This window comes from Hyperolius riggenbachi, chromosome 2, assembly GCF_040937935.1.
Source record: "Hyperolius riggenbachi isolate aHypRig1 chromosome 2, aHypRig1.pri, whole genome shotgun sequence".
Classification (NCBI taxonomy): Eukaryota; Metazoa; Chordata; class Amphibia; order Anura; family Hyperoliidae; genus Hyperolius; species Hyperolius riggenbachi.
In genome coordinates this window covers 502,902,585-502,928,820 of record NC_090647.1, presented here as the reverse complement: position 1 = coordinate 502,928,820, position 26,236 = coordinate 502,902,585, and the positions used below count along the sequence as shown (strand labels likewise).

General features: G+C 42.6%; 1 protein-coding gene across 1 annotated transcript; it reads right to left on the bottom strand.

Annotated features, from left to right (window-relative positions):
- Nucleotides 1–1,478: 1,478 nt before the first annotated feature.
- LOC137547200 (NACHT, LRR and PYD domains-containing protein 3-like) lies at nucleotides 1,479–24,940 on the bottom strand. The gene is made up of 8 exons (XM_068270488.1): nucleotides 24,363–24,940; nucleotides 17,628–19,311; nucleotides 15,417–15,587; nucleotides 12,668–12,838; nucleotides 10,647–10,817; nucleotides 8,191–8,361; nucleotides 5,107–5,271; nucleotides 1,479–2,313 (listed from the first exon to the last, which is right to left on the bottom strand). Exons 1-8 carry the CDS (start codon nucleotides 24,436–24,438, stop codon nucleotides 2,307–2,309), a joined length of 2,616 nt encoding a protein of 871 aa, XP_068126589.1. The 5' UTR covers nucleotides 24,439–24,940; the 3' UTR covers nucleotides 1,479–2,306.
- Between the last annotated feature and the right edge of the window lie 1,296 nt (nucleotides 24,941–26,236).

Sequence of the window (26,236 nt, the reverse complement as noted above, 5' to 3'; positions counted from 1 at the left end):
AGCTGCACAACGCGGCTCACTCTGACGTCCACATTGAAGAGCACCAGGCCTTGCGTTAGGTGCACGTTATGCGACCTTAACGTAGCACCTAACGCAACATCTTGGTGTGTAACTAGCCTTAAACAATGCCAATTGCCTGGCTGTTGTGCTGATCAATTGCCTCTAATACTTTTAGCCATAGACCCTGAACAACCATGCAGATCAGATGTTTGACTTAAAGAGGACTTTAACCCAGGACTGAACTTCATCTCAATAAGTAGCTGAAACCTCTTTTCCCACAAGAAATCTCTCTAATAGATCATCATGGGGGGTCTGTATGGCTGATATTGTAGTGAAACCCCTCCCACAGTGTGATGTCATGACCATGGTCCTGACAGTTTGCTGTCTCTGAACCTCTGTGTGAAATAACGGCTTTTTCCAACTTCCAAGCATGAACTAAAGATGATGCTACGTGTGATAAATTTAAAACGTAAATCATGGACAGGAAAGATTTTACGATGGGCAAACACTGACTAAATAATCTACAAATAAATACTGTAAAAAATAAGCAATTTTATTCATCAGGTTATTTTCACTACAGTTTCACTTTTGACTGCATTTGCCACATGCTTGTTTCAGGTGTGTGATTCAGGCACTACTGATGCCAGAATGATCAACAGGATGCCAGGCAACTGGTATTATATAAAAGAAAATAAATATGGCAGCCTCCATATCTCTCTCAGTTCAGTTGTCCTTTAAAGAGGAACTCCAGTGAAAATAATGTAGTAAAAAAAAGTGCTTCATTTTTTACCATAATTATGTATAAATGATTTAGTCAGTGTTTGCTCATTGTAAAATATTTCCTCTCCCTGATTCACATTCTGACATTTATTACATGGGGACATTTGTACTGTGGGCAGGTTATGTAGCTGTTTCTAGCTGTTCTGGCTGTTACAGACAGCTGTAAACAGCCATTTCCTGTCTGTGAACATTGTTACATTGTGGCAGTTTGCCCAGAGTACTGCAGTACTCAGAGCTTCTTGTGGGAGACGGGTTCAGCACAAAATCAGTCATACAGCGCCCCCTGATGGTCTGTTTGTAAAAATCATTATATTTCTCATGTAAAAGGGGGTATCAGCTACTGATTGGGATAAAGTTCAATTCTAGGTTGGAGTTTCTCTTTAACTATCAATTTTACTGAAAACTGATTGAGCTCATGGAGTGTATATGGTACTTTGGTACTCAGCTCTGTGGACTACCCACTGACAGACTTGCACCCCTCCAGTCTACACTTAACTCAGCCACTCGACTCTCCATCTGATCTGCCAAGCTCTTCACTGGCTGCCAGCTAACACACTTCACACTTTTTAACTCTAACCTACAAAACTCTCCAGAATCTCTCTCCGCCGTACATCTACATCACTAGACTCCAAGTACCATCCCAACCGCAACCTATACTCCGCACATAACCTTCTGCTATCCTTCTCTAGAATCCCCTCCCCCGATTCACATATATAGGACTTCTCACAAGCATCTCCCCTCCTCTGGAATTCAATTTCAAAACACATACATCTCTCTCCAAACCTGCCAGTGACTACCCAGGAACCCCGCCTACCGTCATGTGATACACATCAAGTTGAAAAAAGTGGCCCTTTTCAGTTAAATCAACTGAGGGCGACTCCAGTTATCATAGAGGCCCAGCTTCAATTGATCACTTGGCAGATTAACTTAGAAGAGTGGGTAATATCTAATATCTACCCTAACTGCAGCACTGTCGCTGCCACCCTGGTACAGGCTTTTATGTCATGGGCAAATTCCACAGGGAATAGTGTAGCCAGAAGAAGGTCCCGGGATTTAGCATATACGATCTTGGGAGGCATGGGCACTGGAATGGGGGTAGCAAACAGTGTAGACATTAAAATGTATGACCGAGGTCATTCAACAATTAGGCACATTGGGACAACAGAATGTAGGTACCCAACATCATCTGAACTTGGTTTTGGAACAGTTAACGCACAACACATATAAAGTTCAGGGGTACACTCAAAGCCAGTTAAACAATAACAGGCTTCTGGATGAGAAGCAGTGCTTTCCAATTTCCATAACTTCCACTGTGATGCACTTTTTTGCCAATTGTATTGAACCTGCCCCATGAAGCATCTGTGAAGGTGGATGAGGGATCTTGGAAATCTTTTCCTCAGTAGCATCGTAGTTTTGTTGTCCACATCTTCATCTCCATCCGTGTTCTACTAAGACTTTCACGTAATATGAAGTCTCCTTTGATTCCATCTTATCAAATTCCTTGGCCATGTTCTAGTTTGCTGTGCTTACGTACTAGAATTTGATAAGAACACAGTTATTTGTCTAAATATCCATCTATTCCTCCATTGTCACTTCTGATTTCAACAGTGTATCCCCCCCATGCTCACACTGACCCTCCAGAAGACAATGTTTGTGCTAAACAGGCCCCAGGTATACAGTAGGTCAGCCTGGGCCATCTGGAACAGACTTGTATGGATTGAGCTGATGGTAATCATTATAATAATCTGTACGGTTGCTCTGATTGAGCATTCTCCAGTTTAGATGCCAAACTCCAGTTTTGAATACCTGCGCAAGACATGGCATGCCTCCCAACTGTCCCGATTTCGCCTGGGACTGTCCCGGACTGGAAGGCATGGTCCCGTGTCCCACAGCACTGCACCCTTCCCAATAATGTCCCGAGTGTATACACCTTTGATGGATGTCTATTTGTATAGATGTACATGATGGAGTACAGTGGCCTGTACACACAGATAGGCACCCAGTATAACAAGTTAAACCTCTTTAGTTAAAGCGGATCCGAGATGAAAAACTAACTATAACAAGTAATTTGTCTATATACTGTATCTTATCTAAAGTTTAGATTTAGTTTACACAGCAAATCTAGCTTTAACAGTTTATGATTATTTATTCCTGTGATACAATGAAGGAAGCTATGTCCTGTTTGTCACATTGCACACAGGCAAGCTGATAGCATCTCCAGCCCTCAGCCTGTGAAAACTTCACTCACCTCTCCTCCTTCCTCCTCCCCTCTGCCTCTGAAATCTCTGGCTAGTAATCTCCTCCTCCTCCTGCCCAGACTGAGCTCCCATAAGCCCTTGCTACTAAGGCTCAGAGTGCCAAGGCTCTCTGGAGAAGCTGTGGGCGAAGGCTTGTTTAGTTTATAGGGAATTAGGTTATTAAACTAAAACAAAAAAATGTATTTGGCTTGAGGAATACCCTATAAACTATTTGAAAGGAACACAATTATGCAATGAGTAAAAGTTAAACTCGGATCCACTTTAAAGAGAACCCGAGGTGGGATTTACTTATGCTAGTGGGGCACAGAGGCTGGTTGTGCACACTAACACCAGCCTCTGTTGCCCCATGGTGTGCCTCCAAGACCCCCCTGCGCGCCGCTATACCCCCCACAGTGCTGGCGACACACAGCGTGTCGCCAGCACAATGTTTACCTCTCGCCTGTCTGTTAGCGCAGCTCCCCCGCCTCCTCTGTATCGGCGCTACCCACCCGCGTCCCTTCCCTCCCGCTGATTGGAGGGAAGTGACGCGGGCGGGTAGCGCCGATACGGAGGAGGCGGGGGAGCGGCGCTAACAGACAGGCGAGAGGTAAACATTGTGCTGGCGACACGCTGCGTGTCGCCAGCACTGCAGGGGGTATAGCGGCGCGCAGGGGGGTCTTGGAGGCACACCATGTCGCAACAGAGGCTGGTGTTAGTGTGCACAACCAGCCTCTGTGCCCCACTAGCATAAGTAAATCCCACCTCGGGTTCTCTTTAAGAAAAGCAAACAGAGATTAAATCATACACCACCATCAGATAATGCAGCTTGCTTAGAACAGAGAAGAACATACAGAATATGGTGACATCTTGTGGTTATTTTACTATACTGCAGTTTAGGTAATAATTCCTTTGAAACATCCAACAGTACAGATGTCTACCTATATGGTCCAGCTGTGCCTGCAGGCACTTTCCTATGACTGAAGCTGGGGTATGTTAGTTGGTAACTGGAAATTTGGGTGCTGTGGAAGTTTGTGTGCCCCATAGGTGTCCATGTTAATATCAGCATTATGGCCAAAGCCAGAAGTTGTCTAAAGTGGCAACTGGCCGGGGATACACAAAATCTGATTCCTCAGTAACAAATACAATTTTAACCTTACTGTTGGAGACTATTTACATAAAACTTAACTTTTAGTAAATATTACTACACATGTTTGGTTTGACTGACTCATAGGAGTAACTAGTGACTGACAAAAAACAACACGGTTGGGCTAACCATTCGTAAATACGTAGGTACATTAATTCCCCATCTGATTGTTTAATCTGGATATAAAGGCCCTACAACACCTGTATACATTGATACATTTACAACACCTCACAAAAAACCAACATGTTTCACCCCCTCCAAAAATGGGGGGCTTTGTCAGGGGAAAGTGCTCAGTGAAAGGTTGCAAGTGCAAAACTACTACATTCGAATAAACTCACTCAAGTCACATAAAATATAGCCTCTTGGCTCAGAGTGTCAGCCAAGCGACCATGCTGCTAGACATCTCTTTTATATCTGGTGGGTGATCTTTTATATCTGGTGGGTGAGGGTGTGTTGTCTGTGTTGCCTTTGGGAAGCCTGTATACTCTTCTTGAGTCCATGTCAAGAAGAATATCGTCTGTGATCAGAGCTGATGGTCCAATGCATTATTAGAGGGCGTCTCAAATTTTTTGAGTCTTAAAAGATACCCAAAGTGACATGTGACATGTGAGTCAGGACTGAGTCAGCCACTTACATACCTGATATTTAACTCTTTCAGGCAGAGAAAGAAAAAAAAGAAAACAGCATAGTTATTTGTGTGCTAGGCACTGTGCATACACTTGTCTATCTCATCATGTCACATGTCACTTCAGGAATCCTTTAAGTAGTGATAAAGTAATTGCTGGATTTAATAAACATATAGCTAAAATGTCAAAACTGCTCTGGTCCTTAAGGGGGTCCTATATATCAGTTCTGAAGTGGTTAATATTGTACAGGGCCCAGAAAGTTTGATGGTGGCATTAATGTAGCAATATATATTCTCATTCAGAACTCTGTTATACTTACATCAGCTCCTTTATGAGCAGAGCTTTCACCAATCGATTACTGTCCTCATTAGACAAATTGTTGTGAGACAGGTCAAGTTTACTTAAACAGGGCTCTATAACTTCTCCAGATGCCAGTTCGGTCAGTTTGGTACAAGAGCTTGTTGTTAGGCCAATGTTTTGTAAACTGTAGAGAAATAAAAGGTAGATTGAGTCTGTGGACACTGTATTCTGCAATGGAGAGTTTTGGAAAACATGATAAAAATGTTTTCCTATTATTAGGCAAGAAAAAAAATGATATGATCAAGGAGGTATGCCACCGAGCCAGTTCATGGCTACCTCTCGATCGTTAAGTCTCATAGCCGCGCATGTGCAGAGCGTTCACAGCCACTCACGCGCATTAACGGGCCTTTTACAGAAGAACGGAAGGGGATGCGAGTGAACAGGGGAAGCGGAAAGCATGAGGACTCCCGCCCACCAATGCCTGTAGCCACCATTGAAACAGGTCAGTTCACCGCGGGTATGCTTTAAGCACACCAGCCTGGTATACATTTTTTTTTTAGGTTTTGGTGCCAGTTCAGGAACTTGTAAATCCATAGGGACCAGGATTTTGCTCCAAGGCCTTCTCTCCCAGGCAGGTTAGAGTTACTCAGGCCTGGGACCCACCATGCTAGCGTTTTTGAAAGTGGCTGTGGCTGGATAGTGTACTGGTTAAAGGGAACTAAGCACCCTTTATTTCCCTAGAATTTCTCCTGGTTTGTAATAGCTAGAGCAGCTGATATTTTCCCCCTCCCCTTCTTGCTGTCCTTATTTACAGAAGTCACAGATGCTATATTTACACATTCCCTCTGGATAAGCTCTTTGAAGAAATTGTCCTAATTATCCACTCCCTTTGTTGATGAAAAGGTATTGTTTACTTCTTGCTAATGAGTGCAATAAAACAATTACTTAAGTCTTTAGTTGCCTGAAAGTAAGCAAATAAAACCAGTGCTAAACTTTAAGGCTAAGTTCACAGTGGGACGTTAAAGTCGCGCGTTAAAACAGCATTTAACGCAGAATAACTAACTGCAATGAAAAATCAATGCCCTGTTCACAGTGCACACGTTGCGTTGGTGTCTAACGCTGCACGTTAAGTAAAAGTACTGCATGCAGTGCGTTATACACGTTTTTAGCTGCGTTGGACTGTTTGCACATGCTCAGTAATGACTTGGAAGCATACTTTTCATTGCCTGCATTTTTTACTGTATCTGCTGTATGCGACGGTAACGCTGCGTTGCCACTTTTTGGGCGCGTTGCGTTGTAAGCTTGCGGTGCGACTTTAACGTGGCATCAAAACGCAACGTCCCACTGTGAATCTAGCCTGAATGTAAAAATAAAAGGTAAAATGGAACTTTTTCAATAATGAGGTACTTTGTTGGCATGCATTTTTACTGTGCTATTGAGATGCCCTGGGTGCTAAAATGGTGCTTGGTCCTGTATCTGTCTAACACAGGAAACCAGGGTTTGAATTTTGGCTCTTCCTGTTCAGTAAGCCAGCACCTTTTTCATAAGGAGTCCTTGGGCTAGACTCCCTAACACTGCTACTGCCTACTGAGCGCGCCCTAGAGGCTGCAGTTCAAGTGCTTTGAGTCTGCCATATAAATGTTATTTGTCTTGTCTTTAGAAGCAATTTTACCACTTAAAAGCAGAGCAATTTCAGAGAAAGTGATTTGTGGCCCTGCTTTTCCTGATTAAATTGTTCAGCAAATGCTGCAATGATTGCGATTTTGGCACAACACAATTGCTCCTATGGGATCACTGCCATAGGCTTTCAGAAGCAAAGCGGTTTTGGAATCACTGGCCATTCTTAGAAAACATAAATCTGAAAACATTCTAGTGGGCCCCAGACCTCATGTTGCTGACTGTTGGCACTTCGGGACGACTACTAGAACACCACTATTACCTATGGAGTAAATGACCAAAAGCTCGTTAAGTGGTGCATGTATATAGCTAATGACGCAATTTGCATAACTCGCTAAGTAAATTGTGAACCAGGACACCATGAGAGGATCATAAGTGAGTATGTGACTTTTTTTGCCACTACAGATTTGCTTTAAACCTGCTTTTGAACAGCAAAGTGTAGATGAAAAATTCAATATGAAAGCTATCAGTTGCTTCCTTTGTGGTCACAGGAAAGGGAAGGAAGTAAGCCAGGGGTGCAATCTTCAGGTTGTTTTTTTTTAAATAAGGTGTTGATGGCATTTCCAGTACTATATGCACATCTATTATTTCCATTATCAATCCACGTTCCAGAAACATGCGGTCACATACAATCTGTAGTGCATGCATATAGATATGTGCAGTAATCCCACCATGCACAGATGCAGAGCCTGCAAGGAAGCTGTGCACTGCTGAACTGTTGGAAATAACAGCAAAGTCTTAGGTTCAATTATGTTATTTACTGCAGAGGAAGAATTCCATATTTGACTACACTGGGAGCAATGCTGAAATACATAGCACAGCTTTCCTGCATGCACTGCATCTCTGTGTATCTGCTGTGTGCTTTCAAGCCTCCCCTCTATCCCCATCCCACAGAGCACCTCTGAAAACAGTTGGGCCCTCTGCACTTGGCCCCATTGCAGCCACCATAGCTGTTCTGTTCATTACTAAATCCATCCCTTATACAACAACAACAACAACAACTAACATTTGTAAAGCGCTTTTCTCCCGTGGGACTCAAAGCGCATAAGCATGGCTCCGACCATCGTGGTACAGAGGAAGAATTTTATAAATCTGGAAATGCCAGGCTAAACAGGTGGCTTTTCAGTCTGGATTTGAATAGCTCCAGGGATGGTGCTGTCTTTACTGGATGTGGTAGGGAGTTCCAAAGAGTAGGGGCAGCATGACAGAAGGCTCTGTCTCCAGATTTTTTGAGGTGCACTCTGGGAGTGACCAAGTTTATAGAACTTGCTGATCTGAGGTTGTGAGAGGTGTGGTGCAGCTTCAGCAAGTCCTTCATGTATCCAGGGCCCAGATTGTGCAGGGATTTGAATGTCAGCAGTCCAGTATACTATACACCAATCTTTTAATAAAGCTACTCCTTTGGTATTTCATCCAATGTACTTACAGTAACTCCTCTATGCTGCATTCAGAGCCAAACACTGCTGTTATCAGATCCACAAAGTGATCACCTTCCAATCTGTTACCAGACAGGTCAAGTCTCCTCAGGCTCTTGTTATGCTTTATTGCTGATGCCAGATGGATGCAAGAATCATGCGTCAGGCAATTAAAACGCAAACTGAAGAGGGAGAGAATAGAAACCAGAGAGCATTAATGCAAACCTATAGCGTAATTCAAATAAAAAAATGGATAGGTACTTAAATAAGGAGGGGGGAGGCTCTGGGCCCTATAGAGCCTTCCTGTTCCTGTCCCCTAATTCCAGCATTGTTCCCCCCGTTCAAATCTAGGCTTCGGAAGTCTTTGGGAGCCCGAGTGTTTCCAAATACAGCCGGCTCTGTACTGCACATGCGCGAGTGCGCACTCATGCATGTGCACTATGGAGCCGCCCATCTTTGGGAGCACTCAAACTCCTGAAGCCTCCTGCAGTGGAAGAGAGCAGTCTCTGACCCATCGGTCATTGACTGTTATTGGAGAAGACAGCGCTGGAACAAAGGGGCCAGGAGAAAAACAGGAAGGCTCTATAGGACTCAGAGCCTTCCCTCTTCATAGGTAAGGTACGTTTTTATTTGAATTACACTTCAGGTACACTTTAAGCTAGTCAATTTAATGTGCAGTCATTCTGATGTGTGTGTGTGACCTTCCAAGATGGAATATGGAGGCTGCCATATTTATTTCCTTTTGAACAATACCAGTTGCCTGGCAGCTCTGCTGATCTATTTGGCTGCAGTAGTGTCTGAATCACACCTGAAACAAGCATGCAGCTAATCTTGTCACATCTGACAATAATGTCAGGAACACCTGATCTGCTGCATATGCTTGTTCAGGGTCTATGGCTAAAAGTATTAGAGGCAGGGGATCAGCAGGATAGCAGGATAGCCAGGCAACTGGTATTGCTTGAGGCTGGGTACACACATAACAGAGCGTGAAAGGTCGCATTTTCTGCCATGTGCGTTTTTTTGTGTGTGCGTTTTTAGTGCGTTCTTGCTGCGTTTGCATTAGCGTTTTTCCACGCTCAGAGAGGCGCTGAATCCGTTACTACAGATCCCTTGTTGTCCCCATTTTTGCCTGATGAAGCGGGCTTGACCTGTGAAACACGTTGCACTTTCGTTTGGGGTACTGTACAATAAATGTGTTGATTTATATAAAACAGGATCTCTGTTTTGCTTTTGGGAGGCAAGCCCACCACTTCCTCCAAGCACTTTTAAAAGTTTTATGAATTTTTTATCCTGCTGGCGCTTCTGTTCCATATTTAATTATCTTGTAAATAAAATGCCTTTTAAACCACCAGCAATCAAACAAATACTCAAAATAATTTTGATAGTACTTTTTCACCTACTTGTTAGTACTTTTTCAGTTGCAAAGTGCTGAAAAGTTATTTTAAATAGAAGTTGAAAAATTATCTGCTAGGAGAAAACTCAGGAGAGAACATTAATTGCATATGGGCCATGGTACGGTGCAATTTGCAAGCGGCAGAAGAGCCTATTGCAGAACCTCGAACCTGTCCCTGCAGCAAATAGCGCAGAAAGGGAAATCTGCATGCCCTGGGATACGCATGCAGGCCTCACCACTACAGGGATCGGGAATCAGCCTGCAGTGTATGGCCAGCCAACAGATCTAAGTTTGTCTCTTGTTCGATCTGGGAGCACCTTTACTCCTAGGAGAATGAGGAGTTTAGCCAGGATGCCAGACTTGGCACAAATTTTGCATACTTGTAATTTCACATCGTGATTCGCAATTAAAATACAAAATTTTAATGGAAAATGTTGGGACAATTCATAATCGTAATCCATTCATAATTGTGTAATTTTGTGAAATTTGTGTCATTTCGTGCCGACTTTGGCGGTTTATAGCAAAGCCCCAATACCTACTATCAACACCAAATTTTTCAAAAAGACCTTGTCGCTTTTGAGAAAATCGATTTTTAAAAATGCAAAGGAAAAATATTTTAAAAACTATTTTTCCTTGCATTTTTAAAATCGTCTTTCTCAAAAACTACAATGTCTTTTTGAAAAATTATTTTTTGTCTTCCCAGTATTCTCCTTAAAGTAAGTGTCCAAGCAAATAAAAAAAAAAAAAGATCCACTTACCTGGGGTTTCCTCCAGCCCGTGGCAGCCGTCCTGTGCCCTCGCCGCAGCTCCGGAGGCTCCAGGTCTTCTCCACTGCAGAACCCAACCTTGCCAGGTCGGGTTCCGGGTTGGCCTCTTCTGCGCTTTACCGCGCGGGTCACGTGGTCCAGCCGACGTCTTCAGGATGGTATTGCGCAGGCGCAGAACTGCGCCTGTGCAAGGTCTTCTGACTCTCTTATAATGTTCGGTAATATGTGTATTACAATGTAAGGAAATGCGCATTAATGAATTCATGACGCTATTCCAAGCACCAAAGCAGTATTTGGTTATACTCACATTAATTCCTCTATCCAGCATTCTGGGTTGGACAGAGCTGCCATCATTTTAGGAAAGTGTGGACCGGCTAAGTGATTATTACCCAGATCAAGCTTCTTCAGAGTTGGAGTTTTTTCTATTAAAACTGCTAGGTTGATGCAACAATTGCTTGTCAATTCACACCTGTTTAATCTGTTAAAAGAAAACAGAATTAAAGCAAAAAATAATAACTGTAAATGTAGGAGTAATGTAAGCATCAGCACTACATCATGATTACAGAAAAGATTATACAATGGATACCTTGCCCCAGCGTTTCTATAGGTGTACAAATAGTGTAGTCGCCTAGGGGAGCCAGATTGAGCGGCAGGAGAGGGGGGCGCAGTGGCGTGGGGAGCGGGCATAGTGTAGTTACATATCACCTGCCACGATCCCCCATAGCCTCTATCTTCTTCCTCTCATAGGCGTCTGTAACTTTGGTAACAGTGCCCCCTGTGATGAAATGACCGCATGTCATCACAGGGGGTGCTGTTACCAATGTGACAGATGCCTGGGACAGGAAGGAGATAGAAGCTGCGGGGGATCACAGAAAGTAGCTATAACTAGGCTATACCACCTCCACTGTGCCTATACTGGAGGCACCTACCTATCTAACCTATACTGGGGCAGCCTACCTATCTAACCTATACTCGGGGCACCTACCTATCTAACCTATACTCTGGGCACCTACCTATCTAACCTTTACTCGGGGCACCTACCTATCTAACCTATACCCGTGGCGCTTATCTATCTAATTTATACTCGGGCACCTACCTATCTAACCTATACTCGGGGCACCTACCTATCTAACCTACACTGGTGGCAACTATACTGATTACCTGTATTGGAGGCACTTACCTATCTAACCTATACTAGGGGCACCTACCTATATAACCTTTAATGGTGGCAACTATACGGACTACCCTAAACTGGTGGCAACTATGCGGGCTACACTATACTGGAGACACCTACCTAGCTAACCTACACTGGTGGAAACTATATGGGCTACCCTATACTGGAGGCACCTGTCTAGCTAACCTATACTGGGGGTAACTATGCCTGGCTACCTATACTGGGGGGACCTATAGCTGGCTAACTATACTGGGGGTGACTAGACCTGGCTAACCTATACTGCAGGCACCTATACCTGGCTCCACGGGGGGGGGGGGGGATTTTTACACCCTTGCCCTGGGTGCAATTTAGCCTAGAAACTGCCCTGTCTTACCCAATTTTATAATTAACCTAACAATGCACCCTCACCCCCCAAAACGCCTCCCAAACTTGAGAGCAGATAAAAATGGCATAGGATGAGTGCCGAAAAAAATAAACCAAAACAGTTTAGACCTCAGCAGATAAATATTTTCCCCTTTCAGATAATGGGCTTGATTTACTATGCGGTGCTAACTTTAGCACTGGCCCTTAGCACGTCTAAACTCAGTTTAAATGTGAGAAGTAGTGATCGTGCGCAAAGTACCGCGTGCAAAGTTTTGCGCACGCACTGCACAGAGCGCAGGGCTCTCAGCGTGAAGTGCCCACTAAAGCCTATGGGACTTAGCACGCGCATAGGACTTTGCGCGCGCAAAACTTTGTGCGCGGTACTTAGCGCGCGATCTGATTGAGAAAACCGGTGCTAACCTACTTAGCACCCTGGTTAGCACGCCTAAAGATTTTAGACGTGCTAAGTAGGTTAGCACCGCATAGTAAATCAAGCCCAATATGTTTATTTAAAGGTGGTTTTTTTTTTTTAGTAAAACCCACAGTGATGACATAATTCCAACACCTTTCAAGGTCATACAAACCTTGTGCATGCCTTCTTCGTAGCAAACAAATATTACTAGAAGGTGTAACTAGTGAAGAAATCTTGAGCCCATCCGCCTTCTCAAACCCCTAAGTATGAAGAAGCCAGCGATCCCACTAACCTTACTGGAACCAGAAGCCAGCGATCCCACTAACCTTACTGGAACCAGAGGCATGCATTGGTATTATGAGGAATTTATTGTACTCACAATAATTCCTCTAATCTGCATGCCTGATTGGACAAAGCTGTCTTCCAGTCATCAAGGCCAAGACCTTCTAGCTTGTTAGTAGATAAGTCAATTTTCCTTAAGTGCTGGTTGTTCTTGATTGCAGATACCAAATGGAAACAGGAATCAGAAGTCAGATCATTTTTACTCAGTCTGCAAAAGAAAAACAGGTTAAAACAATTAAGTGAACCTGCAGTATAAAAATAAAATCCACAATGTCAGCAGAATTTATTATTTATGTATTGATATAACTGAAATCTTCCACAGTACTTTATACATCCAGGCTTGTCACTAAAGGTGGCCATACATCTAGTGATGATGAGCAGATTAGACGAAGAGACAGATCTCTCTCTGATTGCATCTGATCAAAGAGAGATCTGTCGGCTGCCCATACACTGCAGGCTGATTCACGATTGATTTCAGCATGAAGTCCGTCACCTCACTGCTGCCCCCCTAGTGGATAAATGTGCCCACCATGTGTGCATTTATACATTACCTTACCTATGTTGCCCACCGTGCAATGCCCATCCGTCTTCCGGTTTTTCCTCTTCCATTTGCACCACACGTCACACACACATCACGTGCTATACACCGGCGGCGTGTGGGGTGCAAATGAAAGAGGAAGAACTGCAAACCGGATGGGCACCGTGCGGTGGGCAACATAGGACTATGTATACACTAGGGGGGAAAATGCCGGGGATTTCTTTGCGTTTGTGACTCGTCACAATATCGGTTGCCATTACCGCCGTGCACCCAATCAACCACAACGGCCCGATATTTTGAAACATGTCCGATCAATACATGTAAAAAGTTTCGGCCCAAAATTAGTCGTATCCTCAATCGGGCATGCTCTTGGCAGCTCCGATTTTCATCCAATTTGATAACTATTATCGAATCGGATGGTCGATCGGCAGCCAAGTCGAGAGACGTATGGCCACCTTAAGCGTCTCTCAGAAAATATCAAAGTGTAGTCCCTACCATAGTCATGCTCATTATAGTGTAAGGTCAATTTGCAATTTTTATTAACAACCCAAATTACAAGGTCATTCTGCACGTACAGTATTCAATACAGTGTACATCCAATATAAGGAAAAAAAACACATACATCCATATATCACGAGTGTGCAAAGGGTTAATTGTTTTTTTACATCCATTATAAAACGGCACCTCTTCTCTAGATCAGCAATACCGGACTCCTCTGCATAATATATCCCAGTACATGCAAGCGAATATATAAAGTGGACTAAGTGCAGACTGTTAAGGGTCAAGTTTTTTCTATTCTAAAAAAAAACATTTAAAACATCATTTAAAACTGTAAATACGTAACCAAAAAACAAATAAAGAAACTTATAAAGTTTATAAAAACTAGATAAAAGAATACCCCGAGGAAGCATTCGCAAAACCGGTAGGGTTAAACCACTGGTTTTACTGCAGGGTTCCATTAAATATGGACCCTCGATGTAAGTTTCTTTATCTGATTTGTGGCTACGTGTTTAGAGTTTTGAATTGTGTTTGAAAGAGGTTTTTAGAATTGAAAGATCTTGCCCCAAAACAGTCTGCCCTTATCGCACTTTATATTTTCTCTCACATGTACTGGAATATATTATGCAAGAGTTTGCTATTGCTGATCTGGAGAAAAGATGCTGATGTATATTGGGTGCACACTAGATTGAATATATTCAGAAGCCATCTTATACTGTACTAGTAGACCCAAGCCCGTTTAAAAAGGGACTTTAGGGTCTGTTTCTCGCCGCCGCATGTTACTGCGCATGCTCCCGCCGTGTGCACACCCGCCGATGCGCAGTAGCAAAACGCACAGACCAGCGCAGCGACACAGAGACAGCACACCCAGGGACACAGGGGTTTTATTTTTGAGGATGTGCCTGTTCTTTTTTTTATCACATGATCAAAATACTACATTCTCCAGTGCTCCTGGCATCTCTGTGTTTTCTTCTTTCCCCAGAGGCTCATTTTGATCTTCTGGATCTTCTCTTAATGGCAGAGATAGGTTAAAGTGAAGGAAATATTAGTTCAGATTTGCATTAAAGGAATACTATCGATACCCAAGTGTTCTAAAATGACAGTGTGCAAATAATGTCTAAGTAGCTGTGTAAACATTTTCCTACTTTTCATGTTAAATATCAGAGGCAAAAACTGTAATTTATTGAGGGTAGGATTTGCTTCAATGCACAGCCAGAGTTGCATATCAGACTACAGAAAGCAAATATCAAACATATTAAACTCTGAAAGCAAAAACAGTATGAAAAGCTGTGAGAATTAGTTACATTTCCTCTGCTCTCTTCAGACACTTCAGTCAGAAACACAGGACACAGGATCTGCAGCTGTTGGGAGCTTCCTCTCTGTCACACACAGAGCTACGCATAGAGTTAACTGATCAAGTGTGAGGGGAATTTCCCCTCTCCTCATGGCTCAGTCAGCCGTCAGTTTTGGCGTCAGTAAAGTTTGAAAGTATTTTGCTAACAGTAAACAAAGAGGTTGCTACTAAAATGTATACACCAGTACTTAGCACCACTTCCCAAACAATTCCTGTGTCAATTGAAAAAAAATATGTGAATCGATAGTATTCCTTTAAGTGTTTTTCTGACTGTGATATGGATACTAGATTGTCAGCTCCATTGAAGGAAGTGATGGATTGCATAGGTTCTATGCATTCTGTAAAGCACTGTGTAATCTGGAAACCAGATAAAACGTATGGATTTTGGCTACTTACAGCAATTCCTCGATCAAGCATTGTGGGCTGGACAGGGCTTCTGCTAAATTAAAGAACTGAGAACCTCCAAGATAGTTATTAGACAGATCTAGTTTCTTGAGCTTCTTGTTGGTTCCTATTGCAGAAGCAAGATCTTCACAGGAACTGTCTTTAAGAAGGTTATACCTCAAACTGCAGAAGAAAAACATAAGGCAGAAAGAATTATAATTATCCATAATGTAAAGCTCTTGTCTGGTTTTGAATCTAAAGCATGGTACCCACACTAGGAGTAACTTGGCAGAGAAAGGTTTTAGGGACTGTTTCGACTGAGAATCTAGCATGTGTGCAAGTGTCCTGCAGCCTACGTCTGTCCCATCCTGGTGTTCCAATCTTGGTATTCCCATTGACTTACTCTCTGCCACATCTATCTATAAATGTAATATACTGTACCATACCATGTGCTTGAGGAAGGATAAACTGAGGACCCAAAACGGTCTCATGCTGTCACACCAATCACAAATATTGGATTTACAGTGGCTAGACTTGGTCGTTACTTATTGTTATGGGACTGGGCAGAAGTGTTGCTTGTTATTGATATAACTGGATCACAGTACACATCAATATACCAATTAGAGCCCTACTGGCAATTAAAACTTTAATTTTATTATAAACCATAAGATCAGAGGATCAAAGAGCTATATGTAAATACAATTATAAACTAGTTCTTCTCCCACTTGTAGGTGTACATTGATGTATAATAAATCAACTATTACCAGGAAAAATTGTAGAAGCAAGCCTGTATATTATTTATGTACCTGTTAATGGTAAAAAGAGGTGTGCAAAAGTACAGGTGTTAGTATTTTAAATCTAATCCACGGTGTACCTAATTCCTTAAAAATTGGTAACAGAAAGCAATATTGACTAAATATTGGTAAGATTGCCGTGCACAGGGATCTCATGGCAATTTTACCATTAGTTATGCTGATAACGTAGTGCATGTTGTGCAAATAGCACAACCCACATTACCTGGGTAACACGATTGTTGCTAGGGTGAAGCGCCACACTACTAATTTCAATGTACATAATAGTAAAATTGCTGTGTGACCTCTGCATACAGCAATCTTATCAAAATGTAGTGAATTTAGCCTCTAGTGCAGGCATGGGCAAACTTGGCCCTCCAGCTGTTAAGGAACTACAAGTCCCACAATGCATTTGCCTTTATGAGTGTGGCTGTAAGACTCCTGCAATGCCTTGTGGGACTTGTAGTTCCTTAACAGCTGGAGGGCCAAGTTTGCCCATGCCTGCTCTAGTGCCTACACAGAGCTAGAAAAACACTTGTGCCTTAACTTGGGCTTTACGTTTTGATCCTGAACAGGGTATTTAACCTCTTTCGGGCAGTGGGACTCTGGCCTCTTAAGGACCAGAGTCTTTTTTTTTTCACTTTACCTCAGCGATCACTGTGATTGGCTCTCAGTAATCATGCGTTTAGGAGCCAATGACATTGGATTTTAGACCATGTGATATCTTAACCAGGGAGATAAAATGTACTGGCACTAAAGCTTATATCCATTTTATCCATTTTGTGTCTGACCTACAAATCCGTCCACAAAACCTGTCCAACCTACATTTCTGATCTTACTCAGAGATACACACCAAGCCGCTCACTCCGCTCCTCCAATGAACTTCCCCTGACCGTCCCCCGCATCACCCAGTCCCATGCACGCCTCCAAGACTTCTCAAGAGCCGCTCCAACACTATGGAACTCCCTACCTCCACCCATTAGGGCAGCCCCCTCCTTCAACACCTTCAAGAAGGCCCTCAAAACTCACCTTTTCACTCTGGCCTACCACCCCTCACAATTGCTCTAAACCCACAGCTGAACTCTGGTCCCCTACCTTTTGTGTCCCTACCTCTCCCTCTAGATTGTAAGCCTTTGGGCAGGGTCCTCCTCCTTTTGTGTCCTACCTGATCATGCACCTCCATTACAGTGCACCCATGCTATGCATTTGTGTGAACCTAACTTGCCTAATCTCCATGCTCCATCCAGTGACTGACTAAGCATTACCTTGTACTCATACTGTGCTGTGTGATCTGGTTTTCTTGTATTCCTGTATTGTCATATTGCTGTTTGTCACCCCTAAATATTGTCTGTAACCTAAATTAATGTCCAGTGCTGTGTAATATGTTGGCGCTTTATAAATACAATAAATAAATAAATAATGCAATGTTTACCTCAGATTCTTGACAGTGTGTAAAGCTGGTACAAGCTTATTCAGTCCTTCTTTCTGAACATTACATGATTCTAAATCAAGTTGATCTGTCTCTTCGCAGGATTCAAGAATAAATGCTAAAATAGCCAAGTCCAAAGGGCTTAACCTAACTTTGGATAAGTCGAGACACTGCGTTGATCCAATAGACTCAACCACCAAAAGTTTATTTCTTGTCTCATGGAGACAGTAGAATAAATTTAAGAGCCTTTTCTTGCTTTTGATGCATTTTTTGTTTTCAAGTGCGTCTTTAATGTTCTGCTTCAGCCAACTGATGACAACCTTGGAAGCGTCTGTGGACAATGTTCCTTGCGATTTCAGCATTGACCTAGTATTACTGTCTGAGAGACCACTAAGAAATCTAAGAAATATTTCACACCGACCACCTAACAAAGCTTCTTCAAGTGACTGCTTTAACTTCTTCAAATCAAAGGAAATATAATGGATTAGAGCAGCAAAAAACTCTTGAACAGTTAGATGTAAGAAGGCCACAACAGAAGGTTCATGAGATTCTATCAAGAAACTTGAAAAAAGATAGTTGTCAGTTATTATTTCTAATGATCTCAGATTGAGTTGATCAAATACAAGGATTTGATTCTCCATTCCATATGTTGCCATACGCCCAAGACATTTCAGCACTGCCATTACACTTTCTTGATTGGGGCTGTGATTGGACAAAATGTTGGCAACAAAAGTTACAAAGAGTTGTGTCAACGTTTTGGGTAAGGATTCCCCACACAGCTTGCTACTTGATGGTTGGTCTTTGGTGCACAACGATAACACTGTACAAAGGATCCAGCAAAAAGATGGGATGTAACAGAAAGTGTACAAGATATCATTCTTTTTCACTGCGTTAAATGCCTTTTCTGAAAATTCCTCATTGTCAAAAAATACTTTGAAATACCTTTGTCTTTCATCTGAGAAGAATCCCATGATTTCAATTATTCTTTGGAAAACACGAATATCAACTGATTCCAGTTTGGTTGGGCGACTGGTCAGTAGAATATAACAACCCTTGATGAGAGATTGTTTCACTAAACTAGCCACAATCTCACCAATGTTTGAAGGCTGTTTTGTGTTGCGAACATGACTTAATTTAAAATCTACTTTATGTTTACTTTCATCTAAGCCATCAAAAATAAACAGCAGTTTTTGAGGATCTTTTAGGATGATGTCAAGGTCGTTCTCCAAATAAGAATATTTCTGTAGGATCATCTTCTCAAAGGTGACTTCTTCCAGTTGGTTGAGATCCCGGAACTTGAAGAAGAAGACATAAGAGAATCGCTGATAGATCTTTCTAATCACCCAGTCATAGACAAACTTCTGCATCAGTGTGGTCTTCCCTACACCAGGCACTCCAGTCACCATAACTGCATGTGGCTCACATCCCACAAACCGACTGAAGCGGAAAAGTTTGTTAAGTGTGATTTGTTCCAAATTCCTTTGTTTCTCCTGCAAGCAATCCTCGTGTTTCACACCTGTTTCTATTAGCTCATCCTCAGAAGGAAGTCTGAACTGATTGGTGGAAACAACAGTCAACTCCACAAATCGCTCAGAAATACGAAAGCTTTGCTTTTCCTGGGGAGATGCTGGGGGCCTGTGCTCCACCAAGTTCTGTGTTGTCTCCCTCAGGTGTTCTCTGTGAGTCTCTGGATAAGAAAAATACAGTATTAAAAGAGAACTACAGGAAGTGTCACAATGTATACATTTTTACTTGCCAGACCTTCACAATTTAGCAGCTGCAGAAATTTTTGTACACTCCCTTTAGTCATATGGTTGACTTCCATGAGTCAGAAAATTAAAACAGATCATATACGTTACAGCTTCAAGAGCAATAGCGTTGTTTTTAATAGGTTGGGAAGAGTGGTACAGCTGGGGGTGGGAAATAGGCTTTCAAAAGACCATTTAAACTCACATCGTGACACACAGCAAGTACTGTTTTCAATAATGTTTCAAAGCATATTATAATCAAGCCCCCTCATTGCTATACCCTCACATCCTCCTTTGGCATAGAAAAGACCTCTGTCCTTAACATTGTGACAAGGGTGTGTTTCAATGGGGAGGAAGGATTTTACATTCACTTGCAAGATACCTCCTTATGTTAAAAGCCACATGGGTTGGTTCTTGTCACTGACTTTGAAAAGAGTCTATATATGTGAAACAGATGTTAGGTTTGTCAACCCCCAGCACCCACCGGCCTGTTTCCTGTGTATGCTGCACTTCATGGTGTATTTAAAAAATATGTATTAACACGGCTCATTTAAATGTTCATCATGCCATCTGTTGTTATGTTGTCTTCTCTCTGGTTGCACATTTCCTATCAGACCTATGGTAAGGGAGGAAAGATGGGGAATCTATCACAAAGATTTTGGAACATGGATGGTATGCGTGAGGGAATGAATGATGTATAAAATAAAACCTATTTTTATCAAGTTGGGGAACGCTTCCAAGCTTAGTTGGAAAAAAAGGTCTATGGAAAATGAAGTGGTTTATTCCTGGAAGCATTATCCACCCCTCTGATTGTTCTGTTGATGTGATTTGGCTCGCCTACTGTTTTATTCCTTGAGATACTGCCAACATACTTGACACCTAGTCACCTGGACTTGGGTGTCCCAAGTGCCCTACCTGATATTGTCCAACTCAATCATGTGCAGGAGAATGATGCTGGTGCTTCAAGGAGGAACACAACTCCTGCCAAATACCAAATACGCTAATAATACACTAATAATGGACAGCAGATTAAAGCCAGAGCTCACCACATGGGCTGCATTTAAATGACTTATCACCTCATGTGCACCACTTATATAGCTCAAATACACACTCAGCAATCAAACAGATGCAAAACATATGCATAATTAAATACTTACCATGCAAACAGGAAAGCACTATGGGAGCTGCTAGCCTGGTAGTTACAAAATTATGGAAACAAATACAGGTAGAAGGCTGTACATCCCTGACCTAATACTACAATTAAATGGTTAATCGCTGTGGCGTACACCGCCCCTCCTGGATAGCCCCTCCATTATAGTTTGCATGCAAAATACAATCTACTAGACTTTAGATGTCTAGTAAATTGTTTTTTGCATGCAAACTATAATGGAAGCTAAACTTTCTCCATAAACCAGTATTGCATTGTTTGGATGCGGGGCGTGCAATTTTAGTCCAGGAGGGGCGGTGTACGCCACAGCGATTAACCATTCATTTGTATTATTAGGTCAGGGATGCGCAGCCTTCTACCTGTATTTGAATACACTAATAATGATCCTCAAGAAAGGAGGCAAACCACTGGCAAGAACTTGCATTCCATATTCAATGTATTAATTCTTAGGCTATTTTTGCAGGAAACAATAACTGAAGCCTTCCTGGACTGTGATATGTATGCACTGAATACAGTTGTAATGGCGGATGTTCAAACTTCAGTTCATGGTTCATGCAGGGGAGCCCAAAGTAGTGTTCTGTGTTTTAATCCACTGTTCAATTTGATTGTGTATTGGATAGTGGTTTAAAAAAAGATAATGATTTATATATTTCACTTCCTAGGTGGAGCTATGATGGATTTCCTGATTAACTGGTTATAAACATATAGAATGTGGTGGTAGGAGACACACCTAAAAAAAACATATTTACATAGATATGTACACTGGTCGTGAAAAAACTGAAGTAAGAAAGAGGAACAGAAGAATTTGGTTCTCAAAGAGGGACTGTCCCTCCAAAAAAAGACAGTTGGGAGCCATGGAATTTAGTCTGGGGACACACTAATTAAACCTCCTGTCCTCCTTGTTATGCTATTAAAGAGATTAAGTGTTCTTATGTTAACCCACAGGGCGCTCTAATATTTACACACCCTATCTGTAGTATTATTATGATTTTTTTAATTTTTTTTTTACTGTGTTATTTTTTTTTTTTTTTTACTTATTGGGTATATATTTTTTCCTTTTAACTTTATAAACTTAATCTGAAAACGTAATAATTTTGGTTTGCCTACAAGTAAGCAAGACTGTGATATGGTAGTGTCCAAGTTTACTGCCAGTCAGTAGATTTGTCCAGATGTGGAAAATGAGTAACAAACTCAAAGATGTGCTATTTCAGCTTTATTTAATATTAGAAATTCATAAGTGGTTGCAAATTGAAATGGTAAGGTATTTGTTTTTTTATTGTTAACATTGAATGACAAAAAGTCTTTTGATGCTCTGGGATGTGTTTCTAGCAATTTTAGTAAAACTCTGATTGAGCATACAATTTTATGTAACTGGTAGAGGAGGGCCTAAACGTAGCACGGCAGCAGCAGGAAGTGCCAGTTCTGTATTATTGGACTGCAGATTGCAAAGTGCATTCAATAGTAGGCTGGAGAGATCTGTTAGACAGCACAGGAAGTTAATTGATTATGATGAGTCTTCAGGGCGAAATTTACAATAAGGCACTGTAGGCTCGTGCCTACAGGTGCCTGACGATGGAAAGCCGACTTACTCCCCTCCCCAAGTGCCTCCCTCCTTCACTATGCAGAGTCCCAAGTGGAGCGTAAACGGGAGGTTACTCACTCGGGTTTTGGCTTTTCAATGACAAGATCTCCCTTCAGTTGAGGGCAACTCTAGCTACTTAATACTGAGGGCACCTCTGACTGCCCAATACCAAGGGGCACCTGTGGCTACTTGCACCAGACAGGGGAAGTAAGGGAGAAGTGACAGCTAGGCTAGCCAGCACACTTGTGGTGTGGTTCGGAGGGGGGTTTGTAGGTTCATGGGGGGTGAAGTCTAGGGTACCAGAACATCTGTGCCTATAGGCTCCAGTGATGTCAATCCAGGCCTGTGAGTCCTACATATAGGGACTGATTTACATTGGAATTGTTTATAAACACATAAGATTAGATGCCATGAACTCCACCTCTCATGCCACACCTTCAGTCACAATAACTATTTTGCTAATATAACACAGGGATCAGTGAATAATGGCGCACAGCGCCTATGCATAAAAATGGCGCCGCATTAAAAAGATACGCTTATCGCTATTTATCGTTAGTACTGCATAATAATGGCGCACAGGGAAAAAAGAAGAAAAACGGCACACACTAACGTTATTTACCAATAGTGGCACACACTAACGTTATTTATCAATAGTGGCACACACTAACGTTATTTATCAATTGCGCCCTACATAAGCCAAACTGCAGACATTATTTAACTGCAAAACGGTGAATGGATTTAATGTAACACTTATCAAGGATAGGGTTTGGCACCACTGGGGGGGGGGGGGGTCTTAGGGTTAGGCACCACCAGGGGGGTGGTTAGGGTTAGGCACCACCAGGGGGGTGGTTAGGGTTAGGCACCACCAGGGGGGTCTTAGGGTTAGGGATAGGTACAGGGAGGGTTCTGTGTGAGAGTAGGGTTAGGCATAGTTACAGTACAATATACACCACCAGGGGGGGTTTATGGGTTAGGGATAGGTACAGAGAGGGTTCTGTGTGTTAACGCTAAATAACGATAAGGCTTTAACGCTAAACAACGATAAGGCTTTAACGCTAAATAACGATAAGGCTTTAACGCTAAATAACAATAAGGCTTTAACGTTAAATAGCGATAAGCGGCAAACGGATTAGCGGCAACACTGTGCGCCATTATTCACAGGCGCCATTTTCAGATGGACGCATATAACACACACACACACACACACACACACACACACACACACACACACACACACACACACACACACACACACACACACAGAAATAAAAAACGTAAGCAGAAATAAAAACACTTTATTCGGAATGTTTAAAAACGTCTTAAAGGAAACCTGAGATTGTGTAATAAAAAGATTTGATACTCACCTGGGGCTTCCTCCAGCCCCTTGAGCACTGGTGCATCCCTCGCTTTCCTCCTGATGGCGTGCGCAGAAGGTAGCCGTGCATGCACAGAAGAGCCGACTGGCGTTACTGAGCCAGACTAACGGGACTGATTGCGGCTGAACGGAGCCACTCAGGAGGACGGCGAGGGACACATCGGTGCTCATGGCGCTGGAGGAAGCCCAGGGTAAGGATCAAATTAGTGGTGTATTCATTCTCTTCACCACCATTGGAGTGATCCCAGGAGCTGTGAACTGGTAGTCATACACAGCTAAGTAGTACCTGCCTGGCGTTCTGTCACGTTTTTTGCACATTTTATTTTTTTTATCATGTGGCTAGCCTAGCGCTAGCTACATGATTCCCCTCTCCCTGCGGCATCTCTCCGATCCCTCCGATCCCCGCCAGCGCAAAGACCCGTCCGGAAATCCCGTCTTGAACGGGATTTCCTTGAGGGCTTCCCTGTCACCATGGCGACGAACATCGTGACGTCACAGGGAGTCCGGATCCACCCCTCAGCGCTGCCTGGCACTGATTGGCCAGGCAGCGCACGGGGTCTCGGGGGGAATGCCTGTATCGCGGCGATCGGGTAGGACACGCAGCAAGCAAAGTGCTTGCTGCGTGTTTAAAAAAAAAATATTCAAATCGGCCCAGCGGGGCCTGAGCAGTGACCTCCCGCGTCTCTGGACAAGCTCAGCTCGTCCAGGACGCCAGGGAGGTTAAGGTGGTGGACCATCATCCCTGCAGGGAGTTTTGGTGCAGACCAATAGCTGCTTAGATTCTGCACATTTCGTATTCCAGCATCTATCATTGGTACAGCAACATAACACTTTTATCATATTCAGCCATTCATGGATCATTTACCTTCTAGCTCTGTTAGTTCATGTTCACCTTCATCCTGCAAAATCTGCTGCAGCAGAGCTTCACCTAAGTAATACATAGAACTATCATTTAATTTGCATTTACAGTCTTTACTTCTAAAAGATGGGTACGGTACTTTGTAGTGCTTTTGCTGGCTCCAGATGCTCTAAAGCAGTGTTTCTCATCATTATTTTAGTATGTACCTCTTCATGAAACACACTGTTTATCAAGAACCTCCTATAACATCATGTCATGTACCCCAATATATTAAATCCATTTGTATAGCATTGCATCATTTCTATACTGATGCTGATTGTGTTTTGACAGGAACATTTTACATTGATTTTTACATTGTCTTGTACTTGTAAGAGATTAAAATTGTAGTTTTAAACTCTTAGTAAATAATTAAAGTCATTGGGAGCCTTTAATATAAAAACAAAACAAAGCAGGTATTTACCTAAAAAGAGGGAAGGCTCTGGGTCCCAAAGAGCCTTTCCTCTCCCAGTGCCCTCGTTGCAGTGGCAGCTCTTCCGTTCAAATCAGCCACCGCGGGGGACTTCGGAAGTCTTCGTAAGCTGAGTCCTCCCGAAGACAGGCGGCTCCATACTGCACACGTGGGAGAGATGCCACTCGTGCGTGCGCAGTATGCAGTGATCCGTCTTCTTCGGGAGGACTCGGCTTACGAAGACTTCCAAAGCCTCCCTTCGGCGACGGATAGCAGCATTTGACTGAATTGGTTGAATGCTGCTGCGGGGAGAGCCAGCGCTGGAACGGGCACTGGGAGAGGAGAGGGAAGGCTCAGGATCCAGAGCCTTCCCTCTCCTTAGGTAAGTATTTGTTTGTTTTTTAATACAGTTCCCAATGACTCTACAGTGTAACCAATTGTAATAAGACATAAGTAACTCCCTCTGGTCTACTCGACAATAAAGGCATAGGGGAACAGAGGTGACACAGAGGGGAAAATTAGAGGTACAGGGGACAGAGATTGCACAGTGTTCAACAATAAAGCGAAAAAAATATGATATAGTTAATTGGTTGTGTACTATGAATAATTACTAGAAGATTAGCAGCAAAGAAAATATTCTCATATTTTTATTTTCAGGTATATAGTGTGTTTTCTAACATTGCATCATTCTATAATATGTGCAGATTACACAACACTCAGCATTCAAAATGAGTCTTTCAGAGCAGTCTGTGAAGTAATGACCTCTCCTCTAGCAGAGAAAAAGTAAACAGTTTACTTACAGTTGAGATAATAAGAGTCAGATAACAGCCCTCTCCAGGACTAACTTAGTCGGAGAGCTTAATAGCTTGTTTGCATAGAGATAACAACTGGAGTTTCTCAACTCTTCCTGTACTGGAAACAATTACACTAATGTTTTATTTCTTAGCTGTGCTACACATACAAATCATAATATCATCATTTTTTTCCGCTTCAGTGTCTCTTTAAGGGCTGGTGCACACCGAGCGGCTTTTTGGGCGTTTTCAGATCCGCTTGCGGCTGCGGATCTGCTTGGTCAATGTATCTCAATGGGGTGGTGCACACCAGAGCGGCAGGCGTTTTGCAGAAACGAAAAATGCCTGGGTGAGGCATTTTTTGGATTGCGGATGCGTTTCTGCCTCAATGTTAAGTATAGGAAAAACGCAAACCGCTCTGAAAAACGGCACTTCAGAGCGGTTTTGCAGGCGTTTTTGTTACAGAAGCTGTTCAGTAACAGCTTTACTGTAACAATATATGAAATCTACTATACTGAAAACCGCAGCAGCAATCCGCAAAACGCTAGCAAAACGCCTCATAAAAATAAAAAAAAGCGTTTAAAAATCTGCTAGCGTTTTGCGGATCTGCTAGCGGGTTTTGGTGTGCACCAGCCCTAAGA